Source organism: Macaca thibetana, chromosome 11, assembly GCF_024542745.1.
Source record: "Macaca thibetana thibetana isolate TM-01 chromosome 11, ASM2454274v1, whole genome shotgun sequence".
Lineage (NCBI taxonomy): Eukaryota > Metazoa > Chordata > Mammalia > Primates > Cercopithecidae > Macaca > Macaca thibetana.
Window position 1 is genome coordinate 77,326,057 of NC_065588.1, and position 24,709 is coordinate 77,350,765.

General features: G+C 34.8%; 2 protein-coding genes across 2 annotated transcripts in view; one reads left to right on the forward strand and one right to left on the reverse strand.

Moving 5' to 3' along the window:
- ACSS3 (acyl-CoA synthetase short chain family member 3) overlaps positions 1-24,709 on the forward strand; it is a 182,035-nt gene that overhangs the window by 96,846 nt on the left and 60,480 nt on the right. The window contains exon 9 of the mRNA XM_050749257.1: positions 23,391-23,494. Coding sequence (XP_050605214.1) covers positions 23,391-23,494 — 104 coding nt within the window. The remainder of the gene's footprint in view (positions 1-23,390; positions 23,495-24,709) is intronic.
- LOC126931237 (40S ribosomal protein S2-like) lies at positions 18,477-19,396 on the reverse strand. The gene has a single exon (XM_050749258.1). The coding sequence runs from the start codon at positions 19,390-19,392 to the stop codon at positions 18,478-18,480; it is 915 nt and encodes a 304-aa protein (XP_050605215.1). The 5' UTR covers positions 19,393-19,396; the 3' UTR covers position 18,477.

A 24,709-nucleotide genomic window follows, 5' to 3' on the forward strand; every position in this document is an offset into this window, starting at 1 on the left:
ACAAATACCTCTATGCACACAAAATAGAAAATCTAGAAGAAATGGATACATTTCTGAAAATATACAGTCTCTTAAGATTGAACCAAGAGGCCAGATGCAGTGGTTCATGCCTCTAATCCCAGCACATTGAGAGGCCAAGGCAGGTGAATCACGTGGTGGAGACCCCTGGCCAACATGGTAAAACCCCATCTCTGTTAAAAATACAAAAATTAGCCAGGTATGGTGGTGTGGGCCTGTAGTCGCACCTACTTGGGAGGCTGATGCAGGGGAATGGCTTGAACCTGGGGGGCAGGTGTTGCAGTGAGCCAAGGTCATGCCATGGCACTCCAGCCTGGCCACAGAGTGGGACTCCATTAAAAAAAAAAAAAAAAGATTGAAGCAAGAAGAAATTGAAACCCTTAATGAACCAATAAGGAGTTCTGAAACTGAATCAGTAATAAAAATCCTACCAACCAGAAAAAGCCCTGCACCAGATGAATTCACAGGTGAATTCTACCAACATAGAGAAGAGCTGGTACCAATCCTATTGAAACTATTTCAGAAAGTTGAGGGGGAGGGATTCCTTCCTAACTCATTCTATAAGGCAAGCATCATTCTGATACCAAACTCTGGCAGAGATACAATGAAAAAAGAAAACTTTAGTCCAGTATTCCTAATGAACATAGATACAAAAATTCTCAACTGAATCTAGCAGCACATCAAAAAGCTAATCCACCATGATCAAGTAGGCTTTACTCCTGCAATATAAGGTTGGTTCAACATATGCAAATCACTAAATGTGATTCATCACATAAACATAACTAAAAACAAAAGCTATGTGATTATCTCAATAAATGCAGAAAAATATATAAATAAAATTTAGTATCCCTTCATTTTAAAACCCCAAACAAGGCATCAAAGGAACATACCTCAAAACAGTAAGTCTCATCTATAACAAATCTACAGCCAACAATATACTGAACAGGCAAAAGCTGGATGGATTCCCCACCACAACAAGACAATGATGTCCACTCTCATCACTCCTATTCAGCATAGTTCTGGAAGTCCTTACCAGAGCAATCACTCAAGAGAAAGAAATAAAAAAGACATCCAGAAGGAAAAGAGGAAGTCAAACTATTTCTCTTTGCAGATAATATGATTCTATACCTAGAAAACCCTATAGTCTCTGCCCAAAGGCTCCTAGATCTGATACACAACTTCAGTAACGTTTCAAGATACAAAATCAATGTACAAAAATAAGTAACATTTCTATACACCAATTATATCCAAGCTGAGAGCCAAATTAAAAAAAATGCAATCCCATTCACATTAGCAGTGAAACGAATAAAATACCTAGGAATACACCTACAGGGAGGTGAAAGATCTCTACAATTGTAATTACAGAACACTACTGAAAGAAATCAGCGATGACACAAATAAATGGAAAAACATTCCATGCTCATGGTTAGGAAGAATCAATATTTTAAAAATGGTCATACTGCCGAAAGCAATTTATAGATTAAATGCTATTCCTATCAAGTTACCAATAACACTTTTCACAGAAGTAGAAGAAATTATTCTAAAATTTATATGGAACCAAAAAGAGCTCAAATAGCCAAAGCAATTTGAAACAAAAAGAACAAAGCCAGAGGCATTATACTACCTGACTTTAAACTATACTATAAGGCTACATTAACTAAAATGGCATAGTACTGCCTCAGAAACAGACACATAGACCAGAGGAACAAGTTAGAGAACCCAGAAATAAAGCTACAGATCTACCACTATCTAATCTTGACAAAGTTAACAATAACAAGCAATTGGGAAAGGACTCCATTCAATAAATGGTGCTAGGATAACTGGCTAGCCATATGCGTAAGGTTAAAACCAGACTCATTCCTTTTACCATACACAAAAATAAACTCAACGTGAATTAAAGACTTAAATATATAACCTAAAACTATAAAAGCCCTAGAAGAATATACAGGAAATACCATTCTGGGCATAGACCCTGGCAAAAATTTCATGATGAAGACTCCAAAAGTAATTTCAAAAACAAAAACAAAAACAAAAGCAAAAACTGACAAGTGCAATTAAACTAAAAAGCTTCAGGACAGCAAAAGAAACTATCATCAGAGAAAACAGACAATGTAGAGTATTTTTTTAATAATATTTTTTATAATATTTGCCAACTATACATCAGAGAAAGATTTAATATCTGGAATATATAAGGAAATTAAACAATTCAACAAACAAAAACCAAACAATCCCATTAAGAAATGGGCAAAGGACATTGTATTAGTCCATTCTCACATTGTACAAAGAAATACCTGAGACTGGGTAATTTATAAAGAGAAGAGATTTAATTGGCTCATGGTTTTGCAGGCTGTACAGGAAGCATGATGCTGTCATCTGCTCAGCTTCTGAGAAGGCCTCAGGAAACTTGGCAAAGACATGGGATCCACCTAAATGCCCATCAATGGTGGACTGGATAAAGAACATTTGGTACATGTACACCATAGAATACTACACAGCCATAAAAAGAATATCATGGCCTTCACAGCAATATGGATGGAGGTGGAGACCATTATCCTAAGCAAATTAATGTGGGAACAGAAACCCAAATACTGCATGTTTACTCTTCTAAGTGTGAGCTAAACAATGAGTACGCATGGACACAAAGAAGGGAACAATAGACACAAGGGACTACTGGAGGGTAGAGTGTGGAGGGTCAGAATAAAAAAACTACTCATCAGGTACTATACTCATTACCTGGATTACTTGATAATCTGTACACCAAACACCACAACAAACAATTTATCCGTGTAACAAATCTGCACATGTGTACCCTGAATCTAAGATACAAGTTGGAAAAAGCAAAGTGAAGAAAAATATTTTATTTTTGTTTTGTAATAATGTGCTTTTAGTCTAGGTGTTTTTCTGCTGGTTTATGGATATATATAAATATATATATTTTTTTTATTTTTATTTTTTTAATTGAGACAGAGTCTCACTCTGCTGCCCAGGCTTGAGTGCAGTGGCATGATCCTGGCTCACTGCAACCTCTGCCTCCCAGGTACAAGCGATTCTCCTGCCTCAGCCTCCCAAGTAGCTGGAATTACAGGTGCCTGCCACCACATCTGGCTAATTTTTGTACTATTAGTAGAGACAGTGTTTCATCATGTTGGCTAGGCTGGTCTCAAACTCCTGACCTTAGGTTATCTGCCTGCCTCAGCCTCCCAAAGTACTGGGATTACAGGAATGTGCCACTGCGCCAGATCACAGACCTACATTTTTGTTTAATCTTATACATAATCAAAGATAATTATAGCAAGTTGCATCTTCAAGGAGAATGCCAACATCAGTCTCATTGAACCTCTTTGCATTAGTTTACTATCCTAAACTAAAAGAAGAGATTTATAGTTTACTCAAGTCAAAAAGTAGGCTTGATTTAAGGCGGCTTACATTGTATTGTACAAGTGAAATGCCAGAGTATTTTAATTTTATATTTCTGTGGCCCAAGAGAATTAAAATAGATATTAGGCCCTGAATCCCAGTGTCACTGTGACTGCCTGTGAATCATGTTAGAACCAATATCAAGAAAGGCCTCTTCAGCTAAGACTTCCCAGTGTTAGAAAGACAAGAACAGTAGGATCTCTAAAGCCCTTATCATAATAGCCTACACAGTCAATGTCACTGCGAGAAACTCCTGCAGCCAGGTCACTAAGGCATTTACAGTCATCACTAACACTGATCTCAAGTGGTGAAGCTGTATGGAGACTACACCACTGCACCCACATAGTACCAGAACCATTGCACTCTGCCCAACTGATGCCCTCCAGCCCATTGTCAGGTGAAAGTTTTTCCCTATGAAAGTCATTCTCTGAAGTTTGGAAGAGGAGACTGTAACAGAAGATGCACAAGCATTAATGTGGGAATACCAGAAACATGAAAACACAAGGGAACATGCTGCCACCAAGGGAACATGAGAATTTCCCAGTATCTGACCCCCAAATTTACAGAAATGTGTGAATTTATTGAAAAGGAAATTAAATTAATGATCTTAAGAAAACGAAGAGAGACATAATAGAATACAAATAGAAAATTCAATGAAATCAGCAAAAGAATTCATGATCTGAACGACAACTTCAACAAAGAAATAGATATCATAAAGAAGAACCAGAAATCTTGGAACCAAAGATTTCAATCAATTAAGCAAACAAAAAATACAATTGAGAGCTTTAATAGTAGACTAGATAAAGCAGAAAAAGAATCTGTGAACCTAAAAATCAGTCTTTTGAAATGACTCATTCATGGGAAGAAATGAAAAAAGAATGAAAAGGGGTGAAGACAGCCTGTGAGATTTATGGGACATCATTAAGTGAAGAAGTATTGCATTATGTTATTTAAGAAGTGAAGTGACAGAGAAAGAGACTAACAGCTTATTTAATGAAATGCATTCTGAAAAATTCTGAAAACTTAGTAAGTCTTGGGAGAGATATGGATATTCAGACCCCTAAAGCTCACAGATCCCAAAATAGATTAATCTAAAGAGGCACATTATAATTATATATCAAAAGTCATAAACAGAATTTTAAAAGCGACAAAGAAAAGCATCAAATTACATATAAGGGAATTTCTATGGACCATCAGCAGATTTCTCAGTAGAAGCCTTGCAGGCCAGGGGAGAATGGCATGGTGCTGAAAGGAATAAGAATAAAACAAAAAACAAAACTGCTAACCAGACATGCTGTCCTTCAGGAATTAAGGATAAATAAAGCATTTCACAAATAAACAAAAGCTGAAGGAATTCATTATCACTAGACCTGCCTTATAAGAAATATTTGAGGAAGTCCTTCAGGGAGAAACAAAGGAAAGATTATTACTAACATGAATACATACGAAAGTATAAAACTTTGTTCTAGAGGTAATGGTGGTGCATAAATCATATATACACCTAGTATGAAGGTTAAAAGTCAATTAATTAATTAATAATAGCCAATATGTTGGTTAGAAGCACACAGTGTAAAAAGATGCCTATTTTGACATCAAAAACAAATTGTGTATCAGGAGGAGCATAAAAATCTAGAGATTTTGTATGCAACAGAAGTTAAGTTTTTATCAGCTTAAAAAAGTGCATTACATCTATAAGATTGTAACCAACCAACTTAGCTCCAAACTGCATTTTAAACTGTTTTTCTTTCTTTCCTCTTTTCTCCCCAGTCTCAGGACACAGTGTTGAGACAAATTACAAATGCATTTTCTAGAATGTGCTGTGAACCTCCATTCTCTTTCCCTTTCCCACTTTATCCTCCCATGCCTTATGCACATTTATTTACCTAAATGCTTGTCAAATGCACATCATGCTCACTTATCTGGTCACGTATTTTTCTTAGAAGCTTCAGGACTTGAATACTGACACAGAACAGACACCTCCAGAATTCTCTCCCCATGCAGGCCACCAAAAATTGTAACTGGCAAAGAGTCCAGCTGCTCACTGCTTGTAGAAAGAAGCCAAAATAACAAGAGTGAGGTGTGATAAAAAGAGAGGAGACTTTATTATCCATGCTAGCAAGGGGAAGAGTGGAACAGTTTTTGGAAGAATTCCACCCACTTTTCCCCTTGTTAGCGCAGATAATTAAAACTCCTCTCTTTTTATCACACTTCGTTCTCGTGATTTTGGTTTCTTTCTACAAGCGGCAAACAGACAGAGCCTTTGCTGGTTACAAGAGGTTTTATGTAAACCTCACGGCAACCACAAAACAAAAATCTACAGCAGAGACACAAATGATAGAGAGAAAGGAATCAAAGCTTAGCACTACAGAAATTATCAAATAACAAAGGTAGACAACAAGAAAGGGGAAAAGGAACACAGAAGCTACAAAATAACCAGAAGATAAATAAAATGGCAGTAGTAAGTTCTTACCTATTAATAATAACTTTGACTGTAAACAGATTTTGTTCTGTAACCAAAATCATGTAGTTGCTGAATGGATAAACAAGTTCCACCGAGGTGACCCACCTAAGCCTTAAGGACACATATAGGCTGAAAGTAAAAAGATGGAAGAGGAACGTCCATGCAAATGGAATCCATAAGAGAGCAGTAGCGGCTATACTTACATCTGATAAAATAGACTTCAAATCAAAAGCTGTCACAAGAGACGCAGGTCATTCGTTAATGATAAAAGGGTCGTTCATTAAGATAACTCAACCACTATAAATATGTATACACCCAATATTGGATGAGCTAAATATATAAAGCAAATTTTAATGAACATGAAAGGAGAAATAGATAGCAATACAATATGGTACTTCAAAATCCCACTTTCAACAATGAATAGATCAAACAGACAGAAAATTAATAAAGTGATACTGGACTTAAACTGAACTTTTGACAAAATTGCCCTGACAGGCATATACAGAACTTCACTTACAGCAGAAGCAGAGTCCTTATTTTCCTCTAGTGTACACAGAACGTTCTCCAGGATAGACTACATGTTAGACCACAAAAAAGCCATAACAAACTTAATAAGATTGAAATAAGATTTAGTATAATTTTAGACCACAATGATATGAAACTTAAGTTAATAACAGGAGTAATCTTGTGTAGTTCACAAATATGTGGAAATTAAACATCATGCTCTTGAACAATCAATGGGTCAAAGAATAAATCAAAAGAACAATTTAAAAACATCTTGAGGCAAATGATAATGGAAACACAATATGCCAAAACTTGTGGGATGCAGCAAAAGCAGTTCCAGGAGGAAAATTTACAGCAGTAAGTGCCTACATTTAGAAAGAAGAAAGACCCCAAATAAATATTCTAACATTACCCCTCAAGGAATGCAAAACAAATAAACAACTAACCAAAAATTAGCAGATGGAAATAATAAATATCAGAACAGCAATGAATCAAATAGAGAAGAGAAAAATCATAAAAATAATTAAGAAAACGAAAGTTTACTTTTTGAAGAACAACAACAAAATTTACAAACTCTTAATGAAAACACTCAAATAAATAAAATCAAAAATAAAAGTGAAGAAATTCTAACAGTCTTCTCAAAAATAAAGAGTGTCATAAGGAAATATTATGAACAATTATATGCCAACAAATTGGATAAACTAGAGAAAATGGATAAATTCCTAGAAAAATATGAGCTACCAATATTGAGTCAATTAAAGTGATTTAAGAAGTAATCAAAACCCTTCCCACAAAGAAAAGCCCAAGACCAGATGATTTTAGAGCTGAATTTTACACCAAACATTCAAAGAATAATTTATGTCAATATTTCCAAAACTCTTCTGAAAAATAAAGCTCAAAGTGTACTTCCAGACACGTTTTATGAGGCCAGCATCGTTCTAACACCTAAGTTAGATAAAGATATCACAAGAAAACTATGGTTAATTTTTCTGAGGAAAATTCATGCAAAAATTCTTAGTAAAGTATTATCAAAACAAATTCAACAACACATGAAAAGATTATACATTGTGTTCATGTGAGATTTTTCCATGGCATGCAAAACTGGTTTAACATACATAAATCTATCAGTGTGATACATCACATTAACAGGATCATCCTAATTGACATAGAAAAAGCATTCAACAAAATCCAACATCCTTTCTTGATAAAAACCTTCAACAGTTTAGGTATAGAAGGAATGTTTATAATAATAAAGACTTCATGAAAAAACCACAGCTAACATTATAATCACTGGAGAGAACTGAAAGCTTTTCACTAAGATCTGGTAAGGCAAGGATGCCCACTCATGCCACTTCTATTCAATATGATACTGGAACACTAGCAAGAACAATCAGACAAGAAAAAGAAATAAAATGTATCTAATTTGAAAAAGAAGAAATAAAATTATCTCTATTTGCAGATGATGTGGTCCTATATACAAAAAGTTCCAAAGATACCACAAAAAAGTTATTACTAATAAGTGAAATCACTAAATTGCAGAATACAAAATCAGCATACAAAAATCAGTGTCTTTTTCATACAAAAATAATGATCTAACTGAAAAGAAATCAAGAAAAGCCCCATATGCAATAACATTGAAAAAATAAAATAAAATACCTTGGAATAATTTTAACCAAAGAGGTGGAAAACTATATTGGTACTGTAAAACTATACATTAAAACTATAAAATATTGATGAAAGAAATGGAAGAAAACACAAATAAATGGAAAGGTAGCCAATTGCTCATGGATTGGAGGATTTAATATTATTAAAATGTCCATGCTATCAAAAGCAATATACAGATTCAATGCAATCTCTATCAAAATTCAAATGGCATTCTTCACGGAAATAGAAAAATTATCCTAAAATATGTATGAAAACATAAAAGGCCCCAAGAAGACACAGCTATTCTGAGAAAGAACAACAAAGTTGGAGGCATCACATTTCGTGATTTAAAAGTATATTACAAAGCTGTAGTAATTAAAGCAGTAGCTTACTGGCATGAAAATAAAAACATAGATCACTGTGGCACAGGACAGAGAGCCCAGAAATAGATCCAAACATATATGGTCAACTAAGTCTTGACAAGCACACCAAGAAGACACAATAGGAAATAGTAGTCTCTTTAATAAAAGGTATTGGTAAAACTGGGTTTCCAGATATAAAGAAGGAAATTAGATCCTTAACCTACATCATACACAAAAATCAACTCAAAATCGATAAAAGACCTAGATGTAAGACCAGAAATGATAAAACTTGTAGAAGAGAACATGGGGGAAAAGTTTCTGGCTGTTGGACTTGGCAATGGTTTTCTGTATATCATATCAAATGCTCAGGTCGCAAAAGCAAAAATAAATAAATAGAATTACATGAAACTAAAAAGCTCTGCACAGCAAAGGAAATAGCTAACAAAAAGAAACAGCTACCTATGAAGTGGGAAAAAATATTCACAACTCGTATATCTGATAAGGGGTTAATATCCAAAATTTTATAAAGAACTCATAGAGCTCAATTGTGGAAAAACAAATAACCTGATCAAAAAATGGGCAAAAGACCTGGATACAGATTTCTCCAACAAAGGCATAAAAATAGCCAACACGTATATAGAAAGGTATTCGACATCATTAGTTATCAGGGTAATGCAAATGAAAACTGCTATGAGATGTCACCTCATATCTATTAGATGCTATTATCAAAAAGTCAAAAGATAACAAATGTTGATAAAGGTGTGGAGTAAAGGAAACTCTTGTACTCTGTTCTTGGGAATGTAGATTGTTACAGCCATTTTGGAAAACAGTATGGAGGATTCTAAAGAAATTTAAAATTCTTTAAAAACTACCATATGATCTAGCTATCCGTCTTCTGGGTATATACTCAAAGGAAATGAAGTCACCACCTCATAAACATATTTGCATTCCCGTGTTCATTGTGGCATCATTCACAATAGCAAAGAGATAGAAACAACCTGTGTCTGTCGATGCACAAATGGATAAAGAAACTGTGATACACATATACAATGGAATATCATTTTGTTCTAAAAAAGAGTAAGATTTTGTCAGTTGCCACGACATAGATGAAGCTGGAGACACTACATTGTTAAGTAGGTCAGACAAAGAAAAATATTACATCATCTCATTTATATACAGAATTTTAAAACAAAAAAAAAATAAAAAATACAGATATAGAGAAGAAAACCATGGTTTCCAGGATTTCCCAAGAAGGGGGAAAATGAACAGATATTCAGATAAACAGGTCAGAGGATACAAAGTAGCAGGTGTGTAGGATGAACAAGTCTAGAGACCTAGTGTACAACATATAACTTTCCAACTTTAGCAACCACCATTATTAAAATTAAACAAGAAAATGTACAAGCAAAAATGAAATTTCTTCATAAAGTTACCAATATTTCTTTCTAAAAAGCTCTTGGAGATACCCTGTGTCTTATCTACTGCACAAATATGAGCTCATATTCAGAGCTAACACTCCGGTTAGAATGATAAAATGGCAATGCCTGTATGTTTGGCTATCTTTGAGTTTGTGGTGGAGTTGCATATAAGCATTTCAAATATCCAGCTCTCATTACTAAATCTTTCTTTATTCAGCTACCAATTATCACAACAGTGGTCAAATCAGACAAGTAAATAATATGAACCCATTTTGTGAAAAAAATAAAAATTATAATTTATACATGTTAGAAAAGTGTTACCTCTCTCTGTCTGTTTCCTATATTTTAAAGCAACAAGGGTTGTTTGAGTTTATTTTTATCCCTCTGGTGCTTAGAATAAAAATTTTGGTTTAGGAGGAAGATTTTTATTAAACTGAGTCAGCAAGTTGAGGCTGATAATGGAGAAATGATTGCTATCTTGTTTGTATATGTATGACTCAAGGTTACACAGGTAAGCCTAAAGCTACATAAATATGAATGTGCGCAACTCTGGAATGATTTTAAATCCCATAACGATGTAGAAAACAGGAAAGCAAATTAGAAGGATGACATTATTGCTAAGCAAATTTGAGGACAGGATACCGCTAAAGGGAAGTAAATTATATTCACTACCTAAAAAAACTTACACTTTTTTATTTAGCATTTTTTGAATTTAGAGATATTCAGAGTATCTCTTCTGTGATACGCTTGATAAAAAATATTGAAAAGTGTTATTGAACAAACCTAAAAATTTAAAGATGATATATATCTCTGTTAGGTTAGTAAATAATGAAACTGATCTAGCCTTAGGAACATGAGAATTTTCACATATTATATCAAAATAATATTTATGGTTCCAAGTTTATGTCATTGCTTTAAAAAATATTTTCATATGAAGTAGAAGTAATTTAACAGGGAACTCTGTGTACATTTATATTTCAACTTTTATTGAGTTATACATACAGAAAAGAACATAAATCAGAATTTTAAAAGTTATAATTACTACAAAGTGAACACATCCATTGAACACATCTAGATCAAGAAATAGCACATAACCTGCATCCCAGAAGCCCTCTCTTTTGTCCTTTCCCAACCATGTCTCTTCCTGGCTTCCCAAAAATATGCCTTATCCTGACCTGTATCACTATATATTAGTTTTGCTTGATTTTTTGAACTTGATATAAATGGACTCATACAGAATGTATTCTTTGTTACCAGGCTTCTTTCATTTCGTTAATGCCTTGAACTTCATCCAGAAAGTTGCAGTCAAAGTGGTTCTTGCATTTTGATTGCTGATTAGATCACTCTTCATGAGTATTTCAGTTTATTTACCTATTTTTCAGTTGAAATAACTTTTAATGTTATTGTTTTAAGTTGGCAGATACAGTGATACGTTTATTCTGTACAACATGATGTTCAATTCCAAAGTATAGATACATTGTAGAATGACTAAACCTAGCTAATTATTAATACACATGCATTACCTTACATAGTTCTCGTTTTTGTGGTAAGAACACTTTACATTTATTCTCTTAGCATTTTTCAGAAAGAATATATTAACTTTAGTCATCATGTTTACAACAGATCTCTTGGAGTTATTCCCCCTATTTCACTGAAATTTTGTAGCCTTTGACCAATATCTCCCAACTAACCTCTCCCCTTCCAACCACCATAGCTGCTGGTAACCACCATAGCTGCTGGTAACCACCATTCTATTCTCTATCAGATCAGCAGTTGAATGCTTTTCTGGTTGTTTCTGATTTTTTGACTCTTATACAGTTGCGGCATTAATAATACATGTCTTTTTGTTGTCCATACACATATATTGCTGTTGAGCATATGTAACTAAAGTATAATGGCTACATTACAGGGTATGTCAAACAGTTTTCCAAGGTTTTCACCAATTTACACAATCACTTGCAGTGTGTGATTGTTCTAGAGTTTCCATGTCCCCACCAGAAGATGGCATTTTCAGTATTTTAAATTTTGGCCATTCTGATTGTCATGTAGTGATATCTCATTATCATTTAATTTGCATGTCAAGGTTATTAATGAGGTTGATCACCTTTTAATAATTGTTTGGCCATTGAAAGATCCTCTTTTATAACTTGCTTATTCAAGTCTTTTGCAAATTTTATTTTCTCTTTGTAGGAGTTTTTCATACTTTATTTTGGACCCAAGTCCTTTACTGACTTATGTGTATTATAAACAATCTTCTCCAACTTCTGACTTAAATTTTCCTTTTACCATCACAATGGTGACTTCTGATAAAAAGATGTGCCTTCTTATCAATAGTTTTCTTTTTGTTTACTGCTTTTCAAGTCTTATTTAAAACATAGGTGTTGTTCCTGAATTTCATTTTCTAGAAATTTTATTGTTCATTTTACCTTTCATACTTACAACTATAATCTATCTGGAATAGATTTGTGTGTATGACATTAAGTAAGAGGCGGAGTTTTATTTTTTCCTTATGTATATCCATTTGATCAATTTCTATTTATTTAAATTGCCGTCCTTTTCTAACTGCTGTGCAGCAACACCTTTGTTATGACAGTGCCTACAAATACCTGGTTTGTTTCTCAATTCTACTCTGTGCCATCGGCCTACTTGTCTGTATTCACATTACTCTTACATTGTCTTTATCACTGTACATTTATAACAGATCTTTATCTACTATTAATATATCAAGCTTGTTCTCTTTCAAATTTGTTTTGAATATTCTTGGCCTGTTTTATTTCTAAACAAATTTTACTATCAGCCTAGCAGTTTTAAGCACACACACATAAGGAGAGATAGAGAGTTTACAGATTGATACAGTGAAAATGTCCGTGTTAACATGTATATCTCCTTGTTTATTTAGGACTTTAATTTCTCTCATTAATTATTTTTGACTTACTGTGTGAAAATCTTGCATATCTTTTTATATTTAAGAAATTTTACTTTTATGCTATGGTCAATGGTATTATTTATACTTGCATTATTTGGTCCTAATATAACAACATGTAACTATTTTTGTATAATAACCTACTTTCTGAAGATCTTCCCCAAGTAACTTATTAATTGTAGTAGTTTTAACGTATATATGTATGATTGTATTATGTACAGAGTCATGTAGTTTGAGAAAAGTATCTATTTTATTTCTTCTTTTATGCCGCTTATTTCTTTTTTTTAACTTTATTCCTAGGATCCTCCAGTAAAATATTTAATTGAATTGGTGGCAAAGCTCATTTTTGTCTCATCCAGATTATCAGGAAGAAAGCTCTCAATATTCATTATTAAGAAAAATGATTTTAGCATTTTTGTTATTAACATATTATTTGTTTGGAGTAAAGCTATCAAATTAACAAAGTTTCTATTTTTGATGTTTGGGATTTTATCTATGTTTTTTCTTCATCTTCTGATAACCATATGACTTTTCCCCCTCTTATTCTATTAGGAGTTAATGTGGTGAATTACAGTGACTGATTTTTTAAGTGTCAAATCATTCTTACAATCTTGAAATAAATACATCTCGGTTAATATATTATGCTTTTTAAATATAGCTGAATTTAATTTGCTGACATTTTGTCGAAGATTTTTTTTAGTAGATCTTGTTTTTAGAGCAATTTTAGGTCACAGCAAAATCTCGTGGAAAGTTCAGAGCTTCTATATAGCTTATGTTTTCATGCATGCACAGCCTCCCCCACTATGAACATCTCACATTAGGGTTGTATCTCCTTTAAAATTGATGAACCTAGATTGATACCTCATTATCATCCAGAATCCATAATTTAAATACATTTTCATTCTTGGTATTGAACATTCTATGAAGTTTATCAGAAGTATTATGACATGCATCCATCACTATGGCATGGTTTTACCTGCCCTAAAAATAATCTATGCTCCACCTGTTACCCCCCTTCCTTTCTATAGTTGGGGATCTCTTTAAAACCAATCAAGATTGATATCTTATTTTCCTTTCTTATACTGTCACTGGTTTTGGTTTCAGGGTTTTGCTTGTCTCATAAAATGGGCATGAAAGGCCTTTTCCCCACTATTATCTGGAAGATTTTATGTACAGTTGATTTTATTTAAATGTTTTGAAGTATTTAAAAATCAAATAAAACTCTCTGGGCCAGAAGTGACATTATGGGAAGGTTTTTTTTTTTTTTTTTTTGAGACGGAGTCTCACGCTGTTGCCCAGGCTGGAGTGCAGTGGCGCGATCTCAGCTCACTGCAAGCTCCGCCTCCTCGGTTCACGCCATTCTCCTGCCTCAGCCTCCCGAGTAGCTGGGACTACAGGCGCCCACAACCGCGCCCGGCTAATTTTTTGTATTTTTAGTAGAGACGGGGTTTCACTGTGGTCTCGATCTCCTGACCTTGTGATCCGCCCGCCTCGGCCTCCCAAAGTGCTGGGATTACAGGCTTGAGCCACCGCGCCCGGCCGGGAAGGTTTTTAAGTTATGAATTCAATTTCCTGTTGATGCAAACTGCTTCTTAAATCTTTGACTTGATATCTTTCACTTATTTTTGAAACTTTTCTGTCTCTTTAAATACTTCTTCTACTTTATTTTCTCTTCTTAAACTTTGACACTTTAATAACACATATGTTAGAACTTTTTACCATATCACCTATATTTCATAGGCTCTATTTGATGATTTTTCTGCTTTTTTTCACAGTTGCAGTTAGATGATTTTATTGTAACCTGTATTTTGCGTTTCAAATCCTCTCTCTAGTTGTATCTAAACTTTCATCGAGTTTATAATTTCTTAACATTTTTCAGTTTAAATATTATCATTTGATTCTTTATTATAATTTCCAGTTCTCTGCTAATATTCTATGTATATTTCCTGAACATATTCATCCGAGTTATATTGAAGTCTATGAATGATAGCAAAAACACCTGATTTTATGTGTTTTTCTAATGTCTCTTTTTTTCTCTTGAGTGTCTAATCATATGGTCTTGTCTTCCATTATATCACTGTTATAAGAAAATAGCTATTTTGGCCAGGCGCGGTGGCTCATGCCTGTAATCCCAGCACTTTGGGAGGCCGAGGCAAGTGGATCATTTGAGGTCAGGAGTTCGAGACCAGCCTGGCCAACGTAGTGAAACCCCATCTCTCCTAAAAATACAAAAAATTACCTGGGCATGGTGGTGGGTGCCTGTAATCCCAGCCACTTGGGAGGCTGAGGGAGGAGAATGGCTTGAATCCAGGAGGTGAGGTCGCAGTGAGCTGAGATTTCACTCTTGTACTCCAGCCTGGGTGACAGAGCAAGACTCCACCTCAGTAAAACAAACAAACAAACAAACAAAAACAAAAACAAATACAGAAAAAAGAAACTAGCTGTTTTGAGATACCGGATGTTTTCATATCCCCACAGAGGGATTCTTATTCCGACAGGCAATTGTCTTAAGGGAAGATCACTTCTATTCAATTAGGAATGGAGCTGACTTGAAGCTAGACTCCAATATTTGAGAGGCTTGGTTTCTTTCCAGTTTACCTCCATTATTAGGTATACGTCTTCAGGTGTGCAAACTGAATGCCTGGGTGTTTTATGTCACCTTTTTTCCATTGTGAATTTTAAATTTCGATTTTCCTTTCCCAAGAAATTATTATGACTGGACTTACCATTTAGTTCCAACGCCTGTCAGTCAGTCACATAGTTTTTGTTCGGTTTCCCAGCACTTCAATTACTGTTTCCAATTAACAAGTGTCCCAAGAAGGAAAGCAGTAAGACAAGCAGTCTTGTGTCTCTATGTTTTTTCTCTTTGGGCTTTTGATGTCTTAAGTGCTATTACCTTTGAGCTCTCTGATGTATTCAAAAGATACTTCATTTTTATATTTTTCCAGTTTGTTTGGTTGTACTTGAGAAAAAGAGAGAGATAAAGGGTTGTGCTTGAGAAAAAGAGAGATAGAGAGATGAGAGAGAGAGAGAGAGACACTGCTGGGCAAAATGCTAGTCAGTCATTGACAGAAGAGTCAAATACATGTGTAATATTAACACTAGCATCTTTACATTTTAAAAGTGAATTCTAATGGGAGCAAATAGAAGAAAATTGAATGTAGGGAAAATGAAGATAACCATAGGGATATTGATGGCAAAAAATAATGATAATCTATCATGTGAACTAGAAGTCAATGAGGCATCACTGAAATAATCTATTTTAATTTAACATCTGTTGGCACAAGTGAAGAGTAATTTTTGCTTATTTGGTAGTTTACGGACCTTGAAGGAAATATTCACTTTCATTTTTTTTTTGGTCCTCACTTTATTCACTGAAAATTCTTCATCAGATTTGTCTTTAGCTTTTTATTCATTTCTATTTTTGACTAAAATTAATTTGACAGCATTATCATTTTTCCATTTCCCTTTTTGCTTAATTTTCAGCTTCATTTGAGTCTTGAGTTATGTTCAGTTTTATATAAAATTAGGGAAAGGTGCATAGGTCTCAAGCCCATTCATTTTCTCTCCTCTCCTTTTCTTCTATTCTGGATATTATTATTTTGTTTAGTTTATAGTATTATAGATTTTAAAGTAGATAAACCTTTCCATGTGTTACCATCATCAGAAATTATCTACACACTTAATAGTCAATAATAATCTAGGACAGCACGCCAATAAACTGATCTCTGCAATATGATAGGCACATGTGATTATTAAACTCTTGAATTGGATTAGTATTACTGAGAAATTTATATTGCACTTTTTTTTTATTTAATTTTAACTAATTGAAATTTTAAGGAAGGCTGAGGCAGACGGATCACAAGGTCAGGAGATGGAGACTCATCCTGGCTAACACGGTGAAACCCTGTCTCTACTAAAAATACAAAAAATTAGCCAGGCGTGGTGGTGGGCACCTGTAGTCCCAGCCACTAGGGAAGCTGAGGCAGGAGAATGGTGCGAACCCAGGAGGTGGAGCTTGCAGTGAGCCAACATCGCGCCACTGCACTCTGGCCTGGGCAACAGAGCGAGACTCCATCTCAAAAAAAAAAAAAAAAAGATAAAGAAAAAGAAAAACTTAAATGGCCACATGTGGCTAGTAGCTACTATATTGTACAGTCCCATCTAGAGCATATATAAGTAACTCAAGTAAATTTACCATCCAGATGGCCCAGATTACTCTACAAAAATGTCAATTTTAACTTTTTAAAATGTGTATTTACACAAGATATATTTATGAATTTTCCACTGTAGGCATTTATTCCTTTGTATTATTAATAAAATAATGTCAAGTCATTAATGAGGAATTTAACTGTTGAAAAGGTTACTATTTTTTTTCTTTTTTTTTTTACAAAAGTTTCAAGGAAGTATCGTACTTCCTTGAAACCATAAGAAGATACCTGATGCCTAGGACAACTGTAAAATATAGATTTATACTAAGATTTGTTGTTTCAATTATTATCATGGTTACAAAAAGAGCAATTCACTTAGTATAGTTTTGTTTACTAAAAGGAATTGAGAGTTAAATTATATTTGATTAAATATTTATGAGATTTTATTGTTTCATCAATTATCTTATTTCTAAATTTTATTTAGATTTGTATTCTGTTTATGTTCATTAGTATTATACAATTAGCAGTCTGTAATTGATAAAATAACAATAACTTTTTTATAGTTTGAGGAATTTTAATACAAAAATAAATGGATAGTTTCTGGCATATTTAGCGAAAGAAGTCATCAGTATTACTTTGACGTTTTTCTAAACCACTAATTATCTCACAATTTTTCCTTTGCATTCAATACATAGTAAAGTGATTTTAATGGAAATGGAAGGGATTTTTCTGACTTTCAGAGAAGAAGCCACTTTTATCATCCATTGTGGAATATTGTACCTTTCAATTTATTAGTGCCAGCATGACGATTGCTATAATAATGATATTAAAAATAGCAGTAAACAAGTTTAGGAAGAAAAGCAAAAGGAATATACTACAAAAACATAATAATAAATACTATGTTTTAAAATATATAATAGTCAAATTTGCCATCAAATAAGAGCTCAGTGCTAATGCATGGTTTATTATTATAATCAATTACTTAGATTAATTGTAGTGTATGTGATGGAGGATGGGGGATAGCCAAAAAATATTACAACTTGCAAAAATGCTGGTAACATCAAGATATCAGCTGTCCCTTGGTTTGCTAAAAAATCTATATTTTAATTTTTTAATTGACAATGTTGTACATTACATTTTCAATAGTGAATATTTTTGAAATTCTCAATCTCTAGTTTCATATATAAGCCAAAGACACGGGCATTTGAACCATCTAGAGTTCTTTAAACTAATTTATGGCTTAACAGGCATTGGAAATGTGGTATTAATATCTATAACATTATTCGTTTTGGCTGCTCTTTGCCTGCACTGCTGGGATCAGCCAAACCTATCATTTTATAAATTTTAATGTGTTATCTAAATGAGTAATGTCTTTCATCACAGGAGTTTTCTAAAATATCAGAAAAGTGTTTGAATAACATAATTAAAAACATGACCCTATTTTTCAGTCCTAAGATTATCAACATTATGGCCTTTATATTTTTCATTTTCTCTTATTTTTACATAGTATATAAAGTTATAGGTGTATCCACCTCATTTTTATTATTATTATTATTTTTTAGACAGTAACCAGCTTAATTCATTTTATTTTTCTTGTATAAAAACCGTATGTTGTAGCCACAGCTGGAGCTTGGGTCCGCTGTACGGAGACTCTGGTGTGGGTCTTGACAAGGTGATCAGTGAATTCCTGACAGGGAGACTTGGTAAATACAGTTTCCTTCCAGAGGTCAGGGGTCAGGTAGCTGTAGGTCTTAGAGATGGCATCAAAGGTGGCCTTGGCAAAGTTGCACAGGGTGGCAGTGCAACCCCGAGCTGAGGTGTAGCAGTCATGGTTACCAGCCATCATGAGCAGCTTCTTGGGCACAGGCGCTGGGATGATGCCAGTGCTCCTGGGTACAGGAATGAGGCGCAACAGCACAGAGCCGCAGCGGCCTGTCACCTTGCAAGGGACAGTGTGGGGCTTGCCGATCTTGTTCCCCCAGTAGCCTCTGCGCACAGGGACAGTGGAGAGTTTGGCCAGGATGACGACCCCACGGATGGCAGTGGCCACCTCCTTGGAGCACTTAACACCCAGGCCGACGTGGCCATTGTAGTCCCTGATAGCAACAAACGCCTTGAACCTGGTGCGCTGGCCAGCACTGGTCTGCTTCTGCACCTTCTTCAAAGCCTCGTCTTTGAGAGAGGCCCCCAAGGAAAAGTCAATGATCTCAGATTCCTTAATGGGCAGGGAGAAGACGTAGATCTCCTCCAGGGACTTGATCTTCATGCCCTTGACCAAGCGGCCCCGCTTGGTGGCGGGCATCCACTCCTTATCCTCGCCCTTGCCTCCGTGAGCTCCGCGGCCTCGGCCCAGGCCCCGGCTCCGGCCCCGTCCACGGCCGCGACCCCGGCCCAGGATGCCACTGCCAAAACCTCCGGGGAAGCCACCGCGGTTCCCCATCCCAGGGCCACCGGGGCCTCCGGGCCCCCCCGCTGCCCCGGCGTCATCCGCCATTTGGTGTTTTCTCGGTGAAGTCAACCTCATTTTAAACATTAAAACTTTACACTAATCTTTATTATACTTTAACCTACTTTAATCATTTAATGTTTAAACAATTTTTTCATTCTGTTATAACAATTCTCTCAGATGAGGTCATTTTGGTCATCAAATTTTAATCTCAAATTACAAATACATACATTTGATTACTTAAATTTATCTCAAATTGCAAATGTATATGTAGTTTGTCAAAAAATTGTGTGCTTTTTTCCCCCTAGTCTCTGCCTCTTATTCATTCCCTTCCTTGCTCTCCCATTTTCGCCCTTACTTTTTATCCCCTTCTTTGTTCTCAAAGGCTTAAAGATTACCCTAGCAGCATTGCATACTCTTAGTGGGTACTCACAAAAATTATTCAAATAATTTCTTAACAAAGACTAGTAATAGGTTACTCTCCTATCTGAAATTTAAAATAATGCTTCTGTGTCTATATCAGAACATGTAAATTTTACCTTTGGCATTTATTGTGCTAAAGAACTGCTCCTAGATAATTTTGAATATGCAGTGGAGAAATATACAAGTGGCCAGCTACTCAAATATTATTTTTGACAGTGGATTGTACCATTATGTGAAGTCCTATAATAATGCCTAATTATTAAACCAATCATACTTTAAATTTTGGAAATCTGTTGAGATAACAGTTTACTTATAAAACGTTAAGTAATAGATTGTCTTAGCTGCATTCCGTGACACTTGCATACCCACACATGTGCATGCATACAAATCATTATCAGCATAATGATTTGAGCAGGAATTGAATACATAGTATTGAATTACAATTTTTCTTCATCCAGGCCAGTGTAAGAATTCTGTTGCTTCTTCAGAAAGTCATGGTCTGCCTCTACACTGTCCCATATGGTAGCCTCTGGCCTCATGTGGTTATTGAACTCTTGAAATACCCTCACGTGGCTATTGAGCTCTTGAAATGTGGCAAACCCGATTTGAGATTTGGTATTAAAAAAAGACTGGAAGATCTCACAAGTAATTTTCATATTCATTGCGTGTTGAAATAATAACATTTGAGATATATGTATTTTAACAAAACATATTATTAGAGCTAATTTGACCTTATTCTTCTTTTTTCTCTGAATGTGGCTGCTAGAAAATTTTAAACTAGATATATTTCTTGGACTTGTAGCTAACATTATATTTCCATTGAACCATACCAATGTATTAGCCCATTTTGCATTGTTGTAAGGAATACCTGAGGCTGGATAATTTATAAAGAAAAGAGATTTATTTTGGCTCATGGGTCTGCAGACTGTACAAGAAGCACAGTGCCACATCTGCTTCTGGTGAGCCCTCAGAAAGCTTACAATCATGGTTGAAGACTCAGGGAGAACAAGCATCTCACATAGCAAGAGAGGAAGCAAGAGGGAGGAGACGAGGTGCCTGGCTTTTAAAACCAGCTATCATGTGTACAAGTAGAGTAAGTGAGAACTCACTTATTACCATGGGGAGGACACTAAGACTCTCCACTAGGCCCCACCTTCAACACTGGTTGTGGGGGGGTCACATTTCAACATGAGATTTGGAGGGAACAGATATCCTAACTATATCACCAATTTGGTTCATCCTCATGGCTCCAACTACATTATTGCAAAAAAAAAGTAATAAGATAATTTTACTCTCTGAATATCTTTATATTAGCAGATGATTTTTTTTTCTTTTCTCAGAAAACGAGTGTGGATCTAGTAACAGCACATTGGATGTTTTATCACAATTTAACTAAAACCTCTTCTGACACCCTTATAGATATAAAGGTATCATCTTCTATAGATGAAAATTACCATGAATAATTCTAGGTGATTGCACTTCACATATAGACATCATTTATCAGTGATTCATTTATACTCAAAAATTAATTATTGTGTATTTTCAATAGCTGTTTATAACCTCTATTTTCTGTAGAATAATTAAACTGTTACTTTTTTTCTCACTACTGCGGTCAAATGCACCTTCAGGGCCAAGATTATCTATAAAAGTTAGGGAAGATGTTAAAGTAAAATTGGTGACATGAGAACTTGACAATTTTGTTTGTTTTGTGGCCCATCTTCTATTGAAGTTCATGCTATCTCTTTGTAATGCCATCTCTCCACTCTTCAGACCTCCCTTTAGCCTATTTAATCAACAAGTCACAGACTTTCATTTTACTCTCCACCTCTGTGATCCTTGAGTGATTTTTAATACTATCTTGAAGAGAATCCTTCTATCAAAATACTCTTATTTCCCTCTGTGTCTTCCACTGTTAGACTTCAGCTACCATAAATACTATCATCCTTCAGAACAGACAGGTTTTCAAGATCTCTAAGTTTGAAATTGCCTTCTGCCCATAATGACACCCTGTTTTTCTCACCTTGCTTTCATTTTCATCAAACTTTTTCTTATGTGACTTCTAGTCATTTACCTCACTATTTTTCCTTGTAGTTTTCTTTTATTCTGGTTATTGCTGCCTTGCTTCCTATAATTCCTGCCTATTCTAGAGTTTCCAGACAGCTTTTCCAGCATTGATTTCCCACCCTTTATATCACACCCCAATCTGTGCTATCCCTGGTTAGCCTCCCAGGTCACTGATTGAGTCCATAAAAAAACAACTGGCTGTTCTCAAGTCTTTTCACATTTATGTTGTACACTGAAAATATCCTAGAATAGTAATTCCAGAATTTTGCTCTCCTTAAGTCACTGTTTTTTCTCAATTTCCACACTCTTAGAAACCAACATGCCTCCTCTTTTACTTAAAAGAATAAGTCAAACCGGTGTTTATTTTGCTAACTCCCCACCTCTGCCCTTTATCATTCTGAGCATCTAGAAATGTTTAAATACCTAAAAATTTCATGTACTTTGATTGGTCTTGGAGTTATAAGGATACACGTTCCTAAGGAGCTCATAGTGTAGTGTGGGAAATAGACAAAAACAAAAGAATTCTACAATGAGATACATGTTTATAGCAAAGACAGAAACAGAATGTTATTGGAACATAGGAGTAGAAGTATTTGAATCTCCATGAATCTTTATGAAATGATATGAAAAATTAAGGGAATAGTAAAATATGCTACATTATTCAGGATCAGTAGACAGGTTTTTGTTTGTCAACTGTTTATGTTTTACTTTGATGATAAATGAATTAACTCTACACAAACACACACACACACTTTATATATACATATATATAGAAACAGGTCATGAGGACATTTGAAAATGGAAAAAAAAACAAAAACAAAAACAAAACGACAAAACACCCATGCTCTCAATGAACCACTAATTGGGTCAACACAATTGTATTTTTCTATTTTATTTTTTTCCATTCTGTAGTATGGTGCTTTCTGCCAAAAATGCTTATTCTCCTTCATCTATTAGTACTCTTGTATTCCTTTTGACTGTAGAACCTTTTTGACTTCCAAGGCCACAATGGTACTTACTTCTTCACTAGCTATTTCTCCTATATATGTCCTTGGAATAGGAAAAATATGTACTTGAAATTAAAGTAATTTTTATCAGAGGAACTCACAAGAAGGAACAAATTCATATTTATAAGAATATTTGCTGCCTTAACCGATACTTATGTATGTATTTTTTGTGTATACCCTTCCTTGGAATTCAGCAAACAAATTTGGAGCTAAAATTAGCAGGGACAATATCAAGGTGAAATATATTTTATCTTTGATCATTAGATCAACATGATTGATTACAGAGATCAACTCAATTGCTTTTTTAAAAACTGAAAAGTGCTAGCTGTGAATTCTACTTTGGAAGTACCTCATTCCAATTCTGTGATGTGTGTTTGGTTACATTTGGGCCCAAACAAGAAATGACTCTCATCATTATACAGTCTGATGTATTGGTTATATGGCTGTATTCCTCTGACATAATGAGTGTGGTTAAACAATGTTTTTAAAATGTAAAACAATTATATTGATTTATTTTCCAGGAATAATTTGAATTCACTGTCTCATATTCAGGTTCAAAACATTATTTGTGGCTGGAGAACGATGTGATGTAGAGACCCTGGAATGGTCCAAAAATGTCTTCAGAGTACCTGTCTTAGACCATTGGTGGCAAACTGGTGAGCATTTTCCTAGCATGCACGTAAATATTAAAGAAATGTTCCAAAATGCTGCAAGGATTGGAGGAAACTTTTGAGCGATGACCAGCAGATCAGACACAAACTCAGGATTCGAGTGGTTCAGGTTTCAGTAAAAATAAGTAATTTTTAAATTGTTATTAATAATGTCTTCATAAGTGACATTGATGCCACCATTCTCTTGGTCTGTAGGTATAAAGCACTAAAGACCTCTTTATCTTCTCTTCTTTGTTTCTTATATCTGGTAAGTTACTAAGTCTCAGATTTTCCTTTGAAGTGTCTGTTGGGTTCATTCCACCTTCAGTATTCCCTTTGCCTTTGAGCTCTGGCAGCTGCATCATCCTCTGTCCTGATTTAAAGTTTCCTAATCACTCATCTCTGTTCTCTCTGCTTTTTGATACACCCTGCACACTGCTCCCAGAGTCCTTTTATGAAGACCTGTTCCTCTCATAGGACTCTCTGGCCACCTTCTTGTGTTCTATAATATCTAATATATTCTGCCACATATTCTGCCTAGCATTAAAGGCAGATAAATTTATTTTTCTTCAAAACAATTGTCATTATATATGTAATTTATTCATTTAATTTATTTTGTTTATTCTCTATAGTCCTCCCACTAAGTGTTTCCTGGGAAACAAATTTTCATATTAAATGGATCAACTATAAACTTTGGAATAAGCAGACAACCACCACAACAATAACTCTTTCTGCTTCTTCTTTTGAGGGGTGGCTATATATATGAGAGCGGGTACGTTGTCTAGAAGCCATTTATCTCCTCACCAGGTATAGAGATTTAAAAAAATTTGACCCACTGAAAGCAGCTATGAGCCGTGGGAGCCTTACAGCCTTCAAATGTACATATTTTAGTTCAGTCCCGCTTAGTTTAATGAACTAGATCAACCTTTCTATATACATGTTTTCAGTATTCTCACCTTCTCTGCATCTGGGGCAGAATATCAAATTTGGGTTAAAAATTAGTAAGAATACTTTGCAAAAAAATAGCTCTGATTGTAAAAATGATTTTCATGTAAACAATTAACTGAATGACTAAACCTCAAATTCAGTGTTTGGTGATTCAGAAATGTTTGATTCTGAGAAATTATACTTTTTATATTATGTCCTCGACTATTGTTCTTTAAAAATGTGTTTTCTGTCTGGGCATGGTGGCTCACGCCTGTAATTCCTGAACTTTGGGAG